The sequence below is a fragment of the Crocodylus siamensis genome, chromosome 6 (genome assembly GCF_052110815.1).
Source record: "Crocodylus siamensis isolate JL-2025a chromosome 6, ASM5211081v1, whole genome shotgun sequence".
NCBI lineage: Eukaryota > Metazoa > Chordata > Crocodylia > Crocodylidae > Crocodylus > Crocodylus siamensis.
The window spans coordinates 18108516-18123264 of record NC_143400.1 but is presented as its reverse complement, the minus strand read 5'-3'; the positions used below and the strand labels follow the sequence as shown (position 1 = coordinate 18123264).

The window sequence follows — 14749 nt, the reverse complement described above, 5'->3', positions numbered from 1 at the left end:
GGGACCCACACTTTCCCTGATCCTCCCCTTGCTAACAGTGTACTTGCTACTGGTACACGTATCACATCTACCCTCATAAATTTCACAGTTTTTCAGGGGAGAGTCTGGGGAATGCAGAGACCAGGTTACCTGGCATTTTACCTGTAAACATTTTTGTCTCAACACAGCTAAAGCAGGCATAGGGAGCTCCCAACCTTCTGTCCACGTATACCTGATACAGGGTGCTGGGCGTGCAGATAAGGGACACTCAAAGTGTGTCACATGCAATGCAGATCACACCAGCAAGGTTTCAGCCAGCTCCCAGCAACATGCCATGAGCCCTAGAGAAATCAGCACGTTTCACAGGGTTCATCCACAAATCATCTTTATTCCCAATTCCAGTGTGGAGGGCTGAACTTTTGTTGGTAGAGACACTTGCCTTGTGCTTCAGGGATGAACATCCGGTATCCCCATTTTTTTTTTTTGCTTTAAAACCTGTGAAGAGAAGAGAAAGCCCATTATCCCCATAGAGGCAGCTGGCTCCACGCAGGTTAAGGTGAAGAGCTCTCAGTCTACCTGCCTGCCTGTTCTCATACAGCCCCCATTGCTGGAGGATCTGAATATCTTTCAACTAGTTAAAGCTACAAGCAATAAGAATGGCCTCTTTTTCCTTTCCAGCCTGCAAGAGAAACCACGCATTGTGTATAGTTAGTGTGTGTGAGCAAGTGCATGCATGTGTTTGTGAGCGAGGGTCTAAGGTCCTGGGCAGAGAGGCCAAGGGTGACTCTGCTCAGAGAAGGAAGCCTTAGGGGACATGTTCAGAGCAAGGTGCAATGGGACATGGATGAGCTGCTGCATTTGGTACCAGCTGGAGCCCTTGTGGGGCTTTTCTCTACACACCCCTGCAGGCCACTGCTCTGCATGTCCTTACCAAGAGGGAGAGGATGAATGTGAGGCCTGCTCTCTCAGAGAAAATGGGCATCAATCACACAAGGCCCCTAGTGCAGAATCCAGCTGTTTTGTGGCTGGAAATGTTCAGGGCTTTGTCAATTAAAAACAAAAAACCTAGAAAAATGTTTTTAATTATTTTTGAGAGAAACTTGAACTTCTCTGCAGAAAACCTAAGTCTCCTCTGCCAGGTTTACTATGAGCAGCTTATATAAGTAGGATCAGCTCAGTGTCTGCAGCTGCTCCAATATGAGGCTTTTATGATATCAGAGGAACCTTAACAGATCACCAGTCTGCTAATTTGCCCAGTGCAAACTAAGAGCTAATTTGCCCAGTGCAAGTCAATGGCATGAAGAGGCTGGCACACGTGGGTCGAGCCTTCCCCTTGGCAGATCACACTCTCCCAGCTGGCTGTGTTAAAAGCTCTGTGGCTGTGAGCCTGCTAAACAGAAGCCAGACTAACAAGCTCCCTTTGCTGCTTTTCACCATCCTAGTTTCGCATGTAGATACAAATGTGCAATCACTGCCGGTGTTGTGCTCCTCGGGGGCCCTCACAGCACCCTGGTGAATCTGGCCTTACACATTAAAAGTTGTACAAAAATTATTCCAGGCAGATACTCCATAGCTCCAAAGGCACAAAGGCAGTTAACCATTGCCTCCAGATGTTAACTCATTCATCTCAGCTGATTGAGGCAAACCACTTATTACCTCTTTTAGCCCCTCTTCTTATCACTTTCCCTTCTACATATAGAATCATAAAAATGAGGGAGGGAAGGGACCTCAGGAGGTCACATCCAGTCCACCCCCCTGCTCAAAACAGGACCATCCCTAACTATATCATGCCAGCCCAGGTTTCATCAACCAGAGTCTTAAACACCTCCAGGGATGGAGGGTCCACCACCGCTGTGGGTAACCTGGTCCAGTGCTTCAGTACCCTTCTCATGAGAAAGTTTCTCCTAATATCCAACACAAACCTCCCTTGCTGCTACTTGACACTATTGCTCCTTGTCCTGTCATCTGCCCCCACTGAGAACAGCCCAGCCCCATCCTAGTTCGAAGCCCCCTGCAGGGAGCTGAAGGCTGCTAGTAAATCCCTCTTCAGTCTTCTCTTCTCTGGATTAAATAAGCCCAGTTCCCTCAGCCAGTCCTCCCAAGTCATGTGCTCTGGGCCCAAACCATTTTTGCTCCCCTCTGCTGGACTCTCTCCAATTTGCCCACATCTTTTCTGTACTGGGGGGGAGGGCAAAACTGGACACAGGACTCCAGGTGTGGCGTCATCAGTGCTGAATAGAGGGGCAGAATCACTGCCCTCAATCCGCTGGGAAGGCTCCTACTAATGCAGCTTAGGATGCTGTTAGCCTTCCTGGCAACAGGGGCAAACTGCTGGATCATGTTCAGCTTATTGTTCACTGTCACCCCCAGGTCTTTTTCTGCAGTGCTGCTGCTTAACCAGTCAGGCCACAGCCTGTAGCAGCACATGAGATTCTTCCATCCTAAGTGGAGGACTTTGCACTTGTCATTCTTGAGTACAAACCTGTCTTTCTGCCAGTTTATTCTTGGTTTTGATAAATTATGAAAGCTCATGCCTCTAAGGTGCTCCTCTGCCCTATCCTCTTCCTAAAGTCAAAGGCAGCGTTCTTTTTGGAGTTTCTGTCTAGTGTTTGTGCATAAGTTTTTAACAAGAATTAAAAAAAGAAAGTCCTAGCAAAAATATCCCTAGGTTAAATTCTATGTGCACATCTCATCAATAACCCTGACCCTAAGGATAAAAGGTTGTGCAAGAATATCATAATTCTCTCCCAAAACAAGCAGCACATACTTAAGGGTAAAGGTAGAAGAAAGCCAGACCTGCTCAGTACCACAGCATGCACTTCTAGCCCCAGGCTACCCTCTGCAGCAGTGCCACCAGAGGAAACAAATTTGCTGCTGTTTGTTCTGGTTCTGGGATGATCCTTGGCCCTGCCAGACAATCCTGCCTCTTCTCTGAGAGAGCTCCTTCATTTGGTTGGTGCAAATGGAAAGGGTCCAGCACAGGGCAACACAAATAATGAGGATCCTGGGAGGTACGACTTATGAGGAAAGGCTGAAAGAACTAGGGCAGTGGTCACCAACCGACTGGTAAATCTCAGAGCCTCTTGGAGTCATCCCAGGAGGGGTGGGAGATCCCAACCCCAGCCCAGCAGGTCAGTCCCTGGGGGGGGAGGGGAGGGGAGGGGAGGGGAGGGGAGGGGCGGGGGCCAGATCAAGATCAGGGACAGTGCTGCAGAGGCAGGAGCAGGGGTAAGATGAGTGATCCTCCCAGCCGAGTGGTGGGAGGATCAAGCCTGGGTGGCTTGATCAGGGGTGTGGAGGGGCTCTTGCCACTGAGCACACCCTGGTAGAGGCCTCGTGGGGCACATGACCCCCCCCCCCCATCTGTGGACAGAGGAGACAGTCGCTGTTGTGGGTTGGGCTTTGTGCCTGAGCCCGGCTGCAGCCCACCCAGGAGCGGCCTGATACCATGTGATTCCTGTCACTGGGTGGGCAGGGGACAAGGCTCAGCCCAGCGGCTGGATGTACGTGGTGTCGGTTTGCTCTTTGGTGGGCTGCAGCCAGGCTCTGGGCACAAAGCCCAGCCTGCAGCAGCAGCTGCACCCACCACGCACAGATGGGGGGGCACATACCCTCCCCTCCAAACGCTGGGCAGCGTGGGCAGCTGCTGCAGCGGTGAGAGAGGTAAGGAGAGGAGCTGGAGCAGGGGCAGGCCCTGCACAGCTAGGGCAGGGGATGAACCCACGAGCGGCTTGTCCAGGGACCATGAGGGGCCATGCAGCCCAGCAGGGCATGAGGGGCATGTGCATGTCGACTGGGCTGGCTGCTGCTGCAGGCTGGGACCAGGTGTTGGGGGGTGGGCGCAGATCGAGGCCCCAGCGGTGAAGGAGGAAGTGCGGCTAGGGCTGGGGCCTCAGTCTACCTCTCCCCGCCCCAGGCCCTTTCCCCAACAACTTACCTGCTGGAGTGGGGGAGGGTGCACAGAGTAGAGGTTGCTTTTAAATGCCAACGGTGATCTCCAAAAAGGTTGGAGACCACTGAGCTAGGGTTTAGTCTGCAGAAGAGAAGTTTGAAGGTGGGCATTTGATAAGTTTTCAAATACCTGAAGGGCAATTATAGAGAGATTGGAGATGGGCTTTTTTCTGTGGCTGTGGGGGACTGGCCAAGGAGCAATGGCCTCAAGCTGCAGCAAGGGAAATTTAGGCTGGAGATGAGGAGGAGCTTTCTGACTATGAGGATGGCCACTCATTGGGACAGGCTACCTGCTCCCGAGCTTGGAAACTTTCAAGAGCAGGTTAGACAGACCCTTGGCTGGGATGGTTTTAGTCATGGATGATTCTGCCTTGAGATGACCTTGTGAGGTCCCTTCCAGCCCTGCTTTCCTAGGATGCCCGTGATTTCCCTGGACGCATTGTAACAAGCAGGGCCGCATGTGTTAAGCTCGCCGAGTGAAAGCTTGGGATAAGGGAAAGAACATGCAGAAGAGACCAGGCAGTGTTTAAAGCACTGACTACAGGGAGCAGGCAGGTGCTTATGGTGGGGAGGTGCAGGAATTTGGTGCTGTTTCTCAGCAAGCAGCAAATGACCACCCTGCCTGGAGCATGGATGGACACACCGCGGGCTCTTCTCAAAGGCTCTGCTGCGCTCCCCCCACCACCATGGCCTCTGCCTTTGTGGGGTAGAAGTCCAGGGTCTCCACCAAAGGATTTGGAAGCATCTGAAGGCCCAGGTGGGGTCTTGAATGATGCATGAATTTAAAATTGATTTGGATGATTTGACTAAAGACACAAAAACATTTCTTTAAAAAAAAAGGCGGTCAGGGTCTCCCAGAGCCAGTGCCGGTCACTCTGCAGGGCCCACACACCAGCTAGGCTCCTGCCTGGGCACTTCCACATGCACTGGTCTCATTAGGAAGCCAATAGTAGAAAGGGCTGTGCAGCTAGGGCAGGGGTTTAGTTCCCTAGAGCTGTCCCTTGGAGTGAACCAAGCCTGAATCACCTACCTGGATTCGACTGTGAGTTTCCGATTTGAGCTGTAATTTAGAGTCAAACACATTTGTTTTGAACCAGGTGAGCTGGAGTTTGTCGCCCTCTGCTGCTTTTGTATTACCCACAGCACCAAACGCCATGACTTCTATTTCTCCTGTGTCATCTGTCACTGTAAAACGGGTGTAATCTTTTCCTTGCCATATCTGCAAAACAAAGCCAGGCAAGCCTCACATTTCCCAGCTTCCTATGATCCAGTATAAAAGCATCAAGCTCCTAGCATGGGCTACCTGTGCTCCTGGCCACACAGGCTTCTGCCCCTGAGTAGCTCTACCTGCCTCAGGTTGTGTCTGCACTCAGAGTGCAGAGCAGGTGGGGACAGGCAACTGGTGAAACCCAACCAACCTCACTGGGGCTACGTAGGATGGAGAGGATGCTGGGGTAGCACATCTCGCACCCCAGCAACAATGAAACCCCCTCCTTTTTGGCCAGGTACCTGCAAAACATCACTCAGTCGACTGTTCTCAGCAAAACAATGCTACTGCCCCATCACAGTGCTATTAAAAAAATGAGACTGCAAAAGCTCTCCAACAATTGTCTAGGGCTGAAGGGACCATTCTCACCATTTGCACTGAATTCCAGGCAGGGCTCCAGGATGGGCTAGAAAGGGGTTGGTAAACCATGGTTGGGATGGCCAGAGGGTTTGCTCTCAAGGATGCTAGACAGCAAAGCCAGAGAGAGAGGTGAGCTGGACTTTTCAAGTGCTGGGGTATCATTTGAGGAGTCTACTATTGTTTTTTAGCTGTGTGTTGTTTCCCATTTACTGTACACCACTCTGAGCCTTTCTGGATAAGGCAGGATCTAAATCTAAAACTAAATCTAAATCTAAATAATAATAATAATAATAATAATAATAGAAGTGTATTTGAATAGAGACACTCAGTGCCTGGTAAGTTGTCCAGACCCTGCTAAATCATTTCAGAGATGAATTGTCTTCACTGTTAAAAGCATGCCTCATATTTCTAGTAAGAATGTTCACTGAAAACAATGGAAAACTTTGGTTCTCAAAAAACCAAAGTTCTTTGAGAAAAAGTCTGAAGTTTTTGCAGCATTTTTCCCTCCAGGTGATAAGCTTATGGTAAAAAATAGCAGTCCTCTCTCAATTATAATGCAATAGGCCACGATTTTGTCTTTGAAAAAATAAAATAAAATAACAAAGATGCTAAGTACAGGCTTGAATTTATGGAGAAAAAAAGGTACTTGCCTCTGTGACTTTACCTGCTTAACTGTAAAAGTTCCATCCACATAGGACTGTTCTGGCATCTCCTGTATGTCTTTAATCCTGGTTCTTTTCATTGCATTTTTATGCATTTTCTTTGGAACGACACAAGCAGAGACACAAGTTTCTCTCTCACAGACTGAGTGTTTCACTACTTGCAAATACCCCTCTTTTTTATAATAATTTGATATTTTAATTGTTTCATTTTTTTTAAAAAACTGGTTTTTTTCCGCATCAAAAATTTTAATCCGTGTTATTCCAGATACATTTACCACAACAGCATGAAACATCTTCTTATTTTTATCAGCCGAACCTCTGTACTTCAACGGTTTTGTCACTTTTATTACTTTGGCTACAAAGGGCTCTTTGATCATCTTTTCATTTTCTGTACATTGATTTTTCCAGGATCCAGTTTTTTTTCCCTGGACAAGACAAAGAATAACAATCCAGAATGAGGAAACAAAGCCCCCACTGAGAAAAAATATAGAGTTTAACATCATTAAGTTGGAGAGGTATTCATTTTTTTACACTGAAGTGGGAGAGCTGGGGAAAGTTTCTGCAGCACCTGTATGAGTCTTTCCTTTGGGGAAACTCACAGTGCATCTTCTGTGGACAGAGGGGGAGACGGTTTCCCAGAGGCTCTATCCAACACCTCTCACCAACAGGAAAGGTGACAGGAATAGGGACAGATGCCTCGTCAGCATTATGTCATTGCTCAAAAAGAGACGTGACATATTTAGCCCCTCTTGGCGGCATGCTGCTCCTGGGGTGCTCCTGCATTGCAATCAGAGCTGTGACTGCAACACGTGTGGGTATTTCCAAGCTAACTGCAATCTAGCTGGCAGGGTGCCTGCAGTAGTGGCCAGGCCACTTACTCACTTGGAGACATTGATACACACTGGGCATGTCTACACATATGCCTTAATGTGCATTAGCCTATTCTAATATGCATTAAAGCATCACAGAAAAAACACAGACTTTCACTAAGACACATTAAAATAGGCTAATGCACCTTTTTGTAGTACCTCACAATAGGCACTTTTACATGTGCTGCAATGGTAGGGGGATGGCAGGGGCTCCTTGTTCGACAAGCACCCCCTCTGCCATTTTGAAGCGTGGGGACACTGATACATGAGATGCAGGAGGCTGCTGGAGCGCGGTAATCAGCACACTACAGCAGACTAGATTAATTGGAGGATGGGTCTGCTGTGACGTGCTGTAATTACAGCGCATCAGAGCACCCTCCACGTTCCTATATAGGCACCCCATAGAGGTACTAAATTTAATGCGCATTAGCAAAAGCGAATTAATGAATGTGTAGACGCACCCACTTAGGGCTAAATCCTGTTTCACTTTATGTACCTAGCACACGGACATAGCTGCACAACTGCCGTTTGTGGCACCAGCACACCGTCTGGGATCTGCTTTCTCTTGAGGTGAAAAAGAATCGCTCTGAATGTGGAGCAGTCAGCAACTATGTGGAGGAAAAGGGACCTCCTTCCTATATTACCTGCTCCCCAGCACAATACCACAGGCACTGGGCTTCAGGCTCCCTCTCCAGCCTCCTCTTGAAGCTGGCCCACTGCACCTGGCATTCAATCATTGGGTAAAATGGGCAAACAGCATGGGGAAAGTCTCTGCTCTGTAAGGAGCAAAGATCCAGGCTGGAACTGGGGCCATGTTGCTCCAAGAGAGCGGCTACCTTTCAGAGCCAAACATCTCCAGCCCAGCTCTGCAGGGGTCTGGGCCACACCTGACCCAGGGCCTGGAGGTTGCAACACTTCTCAGGGAAGCAGGAGATACAGCTTCAAAGACCCTCCAGGTGAGGGAGGTCTTGAGCCATGGTCTCTTGCTGTCTGCACCAATGCCCTATCCCCTAAGCTGGGCTAAACAGTGGGAGGACATCTCTCCCCACCACTGATCATGTAGTTTGTGCAACTAAAATTTCAGGAGTCACTTGGCCTTGTGCGCATCCTAGGACGAGCCTGTTCTCCCTCCCAGCTGGCCAGGCAGAGCACAGCCCCGCCGAACAAGGTGGCATGGATAACAGTGAGACACAAGCTGTGCCAGTAGTTATGCGGTGTAAGGGGGTGGACAGCCCTAATAAGTTATGTCTGCTGTGGGGCATTTGGGTTACGAGGGAGTGCCCCCAGCACACAGAGGCAAGCTGTGGAGAGAAGCAAGGTAGCTGTGCAAGGGGAGAAGCTAGAACAGCAAGTGGCTCTTCTGAGCTTGGAAGAGGATTGAGACATTTGTTTTGTTCTGGTTCTTGTTAGACTGATGTTTTTGTGGATCTAGCAATAGGGCTTGCTCTTGCACATGGCAGCGGGGTCAGTGACTGGCTTACATGCAGCTCAGGGACAGCAACGTGGGTTGCAGCCCTTTGTGAGTCTGCAGCGGATTCGGAGCTGGGCAGGGAGCCGGCACTTTGGAGGATACGGCTGGGATTCAAAATCACCTTGACAAATTGGAGGAAGGGTATGCAAGTCATTGGATGAAATTCAATAAGGATGAGAATAAAGTCCTGCCCTTAAGACAGACCAATCAAGTGCATAACCACAGACTGGGGATGGGTGGCTTGGCTGCCAGGGGCCAGTAAGCCAAGCACGAGGTCAGCAGTGTGGCAGCATTAGACAAAAAGCCAATAGCATACTGGGATATCGTAGCAGGAGTGCATGGGCCAGTCGCAGCACGTCATTCTACTCAGTTTAATGCGGGAGAGGAGAAACATAGACAAACTGGACATAGTTTGGAACAAAAATGATTAGAGAGGTGGGAAGCATGACACCCAAGGAAAGGAGGGAAAACTGTGATGATTTAGTCTGGGGAAGAGAAATTGGAGGTGAAATTTGATAACACATTTCAAATGCCAATGGGGTTATTATACGGAGAAAAACAATTGTTTGGTCTGTGCTCACAGAAGACATGACAAGGAGCAAGGGACTGACGTTGCAACCAGGGAGATTGAAGCTGGATCTGAGGAAGAATATTCTCACTCGAAGGGTGGGTCAGAGCTGCGACAGAGCCTGGGGGGTGACAAATCTGGCACTGGAGGTTTGTAAGTTCAGGTCAGATAAATAGATTCATTAAATGATCCTGCCTTGAGCAGGGACTTGGACTAGATGTTGCCTGAGAGCCCAGCTTGCCTGATTTTACTAGGATTCCTTGAAATCTTTGAGCCTGAAAATTCCCCGGCACAGACGCCAGTACAGAGAGCTGGCTCTTCACCAGCGCACTGACTGGCGTGTCTTACCCACATTGGAACGCAGTTACCGTGTTCTTTGCTGGATGGCTCTTTGGTTTCTTCTTCAGAGGCTTGTTTCCTTTTGCCTTAGCTACTCTTAGAAGAAGGAGAATACGGTTCAGTGAGCTCCCCAGACAGCATTCCCAGCCCAGAAGCCAGCAAACACATCTAAGGAAGCAGGTCAGGGATGCACTTTCCCTACACACAGCACGTGTCCACTTCCAACAGCATACACCCAAACCCTCTCCCTCTGGCACACTGAAATCATAGAAAAGTTGAACTGGAAGGGACCTCCGTAGGTCATCCAGTCCAAATCCTGCCTGAAGCAAGATCATCCCTATCCAAACCGTCCTATACAAACTATAATCTAAGTCCTACGTAAGCCTACCATCAACCCTGACACAACACAGACCTAACACCCACAGGGAAAGCAGGGGTACCACTATTCCAAATGCCAGCAACTGAGCATATATTAACAACCCTTGACAGAAGCAGGAGTTGGGGGAGGCATGGGGCAGTGCACTCAGGGACCCAGGACTGCGCCCCCAGCCCTGACTCCGTCCCCAGAGGGCAGAGCTCTGGACCAGGCCTGCCGGGTCACCATGGGTAAGTCATTCAGCCTTTTTGTGCCTCGGCTTCTAGTCCTGTAAAGTGAGGACCATGGCACTGACCTCCCTGTGAGTGGCAGAGCTGTGTGTGGCTATTAAATTACCTTTCTCTTTCTCAATCATTGTGTTAAGAGCGTCTTGTAAATGGAGGTCTTTTAGGATGCGCTTTGCTGTTGTCACTGCTGACTTCTTGCCGAAGCGCTGAATCATGAGACTGGCTAATGTCGCGGCATCAGCATTTTGCAGTTTGCTTCGGGGGATTTTCTCAGAAGGCTCTGCATCAGACAATTTTCCTTTGAATTTTTTGAAATCACTCTCTACCAAGTCTTCCAGGCCACAGAGCAAGATATCAAAACAATGCTCTTCTCCTACTTCCATCCTGTCCGGGAGTGCGCTGAAATAATGACATGAGGAGCAGAGTTGAGTCAAAGCCAGAGGCTGACTGTATTGTATCTGTTGGTCACATGTAGGTGGACAGGGAGAACCCAAACATTGAAGACGTATGCATATTTTCCCAAAGGCATCAGTTGAATCAATCAGGTTCTTACCCGGGGCATCACTGATTCATAAATGACAAGGTCAAGGAAGGGCCACTGTGATCACCTACCCGAGCGCCTGTAGCAGCCCATTGCACTTCCCTGGCAGGGCTCCTCCCAGAAACAGAGTGTCTCTTTTAGAAAAACATCCCAGTTTGATTTAAAATGGACAAGCCAGCCCCACACAGAGATGCACAAAGAGGTGAAGACCCTGCTCAGAGGGCCCCTGGTGACTGCAATGCAGTGGGAGACAATGCCCTGTCCCTGGATAAAGTGGGCAGTTGGGACCTGCCATTCATATGCATCCAATCAGCCCAGGGACAGGCCACAGATGGAGTGGCTGGTGCTGGGGCTGAGAGCTGAAGCTAGATACAACCCAGTTAAGAAGAAGGTACAGCTGTTAACTGGGAACAACAGACCAAGTCTGGGGGAGTTTTCCGCTGCAGGCAGCAGCTGGTGCTTGAAGCTGGCCAGTCAGACACTGCATGGGGTTCAAGTAGTGTCCCCCAAGCAGAGCACAATCAGCTGTGGATTCGCCACATCATGGCTGCATTGCACCTCAGACTGTCAGCTGCATGGGCTTGGGGCTGGCTAGCTGTCTGGAGCAGAGGCTGATCACGGGGAGACGGGATGGGAGAGAGAGGTCGCAGTATGCACCAGAGGGAAGGGGCTGCTGCCTGTGCTCCACTGTGCAGCAGTGTCAGTAGCAGGAGAAGGGCTAACTGGGCATGGCATGGCGCTGCTCTGAGCTCTCCTTCCAGCCCATGCCTCCCATCCCTCCACAGCACCATCTCCACCATCGGCAGCTGGGTGCAGCTGCCCTGGTGTGAGACAGAGGGGTAGCAATCTCTAGGCAGTGGGTGGGATGCTCTTTGCAACCCCTGGTACCCTGAGCAGCCAGGATGGGAAGGCTGTGAGGTCTGAGGACGTCTGGCACAGTGAGATGGTCTTGCTCCCACTCAGGGGGAGCAGTTGTCTCTCTGCTGCCACTCCATTTGACACAGTTCCCTGTTAAAAACAGGAAGGATCTCTTCTTTTTGCATCCCCCATCCCCATCCAGACGTATGGCTCAGCTCGCAGAGCAATGCCTGCCCACCTAGTGACTGCTGTCTCCCAACAGCCTCAGTCCCTCAAGCCTGTGCAGCACAGATAAGGCTCAAATTGCTTCCTTGTTCCCAGTTCCTCAATCCCAGTTCCTGTTTCCTCTCTCAAAACTAATCTTTTCAAAATTAAAAGTTGTTGGCAATGACTTAGATGTGCTAAAGAGTTCAAATTTAATCAAAAATGTATATTTCCTAATTAAAAAAAAATATTGTGTGTCAGGTACATCACCCTGAATAAAGATCTGAGATAAAGCTGGGATTACAGGGCAACATCCTTTTCAGGTCACCCCAAACCACACACCCCTATCACTGGGGGACTCTTCCAAAGAAGACTGGACAGGCACATCCCAATACCAAGCTAGGTTTTCGCATGCCAGTCTGCCAACAGACAGCCCCCACAGACCTGTGGGTCATGTACATTGTCCTGAATTGGGAGCTGTGTTTGGGCTGGGATTATGGGGCAAGAACCTTTTGGAGTCACCCCAAAACATACTGCCGAAGAAGACTGGGCAGGGTGCTGCCAAACTTGAAGCTCAGTTTTCTAGACCAATCTGCCAATGTCACCCCTAAGGAGCTAAGTTTGGGCCTTGGATTATTGGGCAAAATCCTTTTCAGCTCACCCCAAACCACCGCCTCCACCACCAGAGGACTGTCTTGAAGAAGTCTGGGCTGGCTGCTGCCCGACCTGAAGCACAGGTTTTGCATGCTGACCTGCCAACTGGCAGCACACCAGGCCTACATCCCATATATATAGCACCATGCAAGGAGCTGAGTTTCGGATGGGTGCAACAGGGTGAGAAAGTGAGGGGGAAGGATGCAGGGAGCTGGCTTCGCAGCTGCCAGCATTGTGGGCGACCCAGCCCTTCATGCCAGGCACAGGGACTGCATGCTGTGTCTGGCAGGGGAAACCCCAAGCAGGGGCTCAGAGGACGTCGGTGGTGGGCCTGAGCTGCAGAAGCCCCAAGCTCCCGGCATTGCTGGGAGCTCCCCTAACTACACTGAACTCACTTGCAGGAAACTGGAACGTCACACGGAGGAAGCCGTCACTGATCGGCCGAGTTCCCTGGGAAGCTGCAATGAAAGAACTGCAGAAATAAGTGGTAAGAGCTCTGGCTGGAGACGGAAGGACACACCAGGAAATGGAGAGGGGCAGACATCCTGCCCGTGTTTTCTTTTGCTCATGGAGGACAGACTCTTGGGGATACTGGGTGGGAAGCATGGAGCCTATTGCCAAAAAACACCTCCAGACTGAGACTGGAGGTCCAGTGAATTCTCCCAGCCAAAGCCCAGGAACTCAAGTGACTACATATAGATATGGAGGTTCATGGCAGGAGTGCAGGGGTGCAGGAGCTCCTAATAGTACCCCCATCTGGGGTTGTGCCAGCCTGTGTGGAGTAATGGGTCTCCAGACACTGTTTTGAGGTACCAGTGTGCTATACCCTAAACTGCTATAGTCTGGACTAAGACCGCAGAGGATTTAGCAGACTTTGGGAAGCCAAGAGAGGCTAGAGAAATAAGCCAGGCAAGGTGGAGGTCCCGCTGAGAATACTGCACCATTTTCAAGCAAGATGTGGTGAGCGAGTCTTAAGTGGGGACCAAACCTTTGCCCAGAGAAGATAACAGGCAAGCTAGTTTGACCCCAGCTGTGGCCCCAGTTACAATGAGATTATAAAACAAATCTTTTCTGGGTCACCCCATGTCTGTGCCACCAGGGGACGCCCCTGAAGAGGCCTGGGCAGTCCCCTGTCTGATCCAAACCAGTCTGTGTGTGCTAGCCAGACTACTGCCGGACCCCCAGGCCTGAGTGCTAAATACATTGCTATGATTAAGGAGCTGATTTTGGGCTGGGATTATGAGGCAAAACCCACTCTGGGCAAACTCCTTTTTGGGTCACCCCAAACCTCACATCTCTGTAACTGGGGGTCTCTCCTGAAAAAGTCTGGGCAAGCTCCTGCCCTGCTCAACCCAAAGCTCAGTTTTCCCGTGCTAGATTGCCAACAAACACCCGTCCACCCAGGCCTGTGCTATGCACATAGCCCAGAATAAGGACTTGAGTTTGGGCTGTAATTACTGGGCAAAATCTGCCTCAGGTCAACCCAAACCACATATCTCTACCCTGGGTCCCAGAAAAGCCTGGGCAGGACACTGCATGACCCAAAGTCAAATTTCTGCATGCTAATCTGCCGCCTGTCAGCTCCTGAAGCCTGTGCGCCAAGTAAATTGCCCCAAATCAAGACTGAGTTTGGGGCAGGATTGTGGGGCAAAATCCTTTCCAGGTCACCCCAAGCGGCACGTCTCTGCCACTGGGAGACTCTCCCAAAGAAACGCGGGCTGCGCACTGCCCAACATGAAGCATGGCTTTTGAGTGCCAGCCTGCCAACTGATGGCTCCCCGGGCCGTCATGCTATGTGTGGCAAAGCTGAAGAAGGCTGCAGAGCAGCCTGCGGGTGCGGGCCAGGGCTGATGGGAGGGAGTCGTCTGACCCAGGAGGAGGGCCAGGATTCAGGTGGGGATGAGTGAAGACCCTGAGCAGAACTAGTAGTACAATCGTGGAGCCTGCTGAGAGAATACCACCTTGGCAGGATGGATGCAGCTTCAGAAAGTCAGCATGGAGGGCAACATCTTAAGCAGTCTGGAGGAAGTAAAGGGCTGGATGAGGTTCCTGGGGGCCCACTGAGGGGTCCAGAGCCCAGAGAGAGGGGCTGGATGCATGGGACCTAATGAGGGGTTCGGGACCTAGAGCAAGGGTCGGCAAAATGGCAGATCCAGCTGGTAGCCAGACTCCATTTCCTAGCATCCCCATGGAGCCCCCAGTAGTGGTGGGGCCATGACAACATGGGACCACAATGGTCTCACGCTCCCAGGGTCTCCATGCAGACCAGCCTGGAGCAGCGCTGGCAGGGTGCTGGCAGGGCATGCGGTTAGGTGGGGAGCTGCTCTGGGGCTGGGGTCTTGCAGTGCTGACAGTGTGGGGCCAGAGCCAGGGCAAAGCTGCGATCCACTGCCTGTGTGCCCCTGCCCATGCAGCCCGTGCTC

General features: G+C 50.7%; 1 protein-coding gene across 5 annotated transcripts in view; it reads right to left on the bottom strand.

Moving 5' to 3' along the window:
- Positions 1–347: 347 nt before the first annotated feature.
- LOC149861355 (interferon-inducible protein AIM2-like) overlaps positions 348–14749 on the bottom strand; it is a 30302-nt gene continuing 15900 nt past the window's right edge. For all 5 annotated transcript variants that reach the window (XM_090054481.1, XM_090054482.1, XM_090054483.1 and 2 more), the window contains 5 exons: positions 10179–10468; positions 9496–9557; positions 6222–6644; positions 4961–5149; positions 348–474 (listed from right to left, as the gene is read on the bottom strand). In XM_090054481.1, coding sequence (XP_089910607.1) covers positions 427–474; positions 4961–5149; positions 6222–6644; positions 9496–9557; positions 10179–10452 — 996 coding nt within the window. In that variant the 5' untranslated portion in view covers positions 10453–10468 and the 3' untranslated portion in view covers positions 348–426. The remainder of the gene's footprint in view (positions 475–4960; positions 5150–6221; positions 6645–9495; positions 9558–10178; positions 10469–14749) is intronic.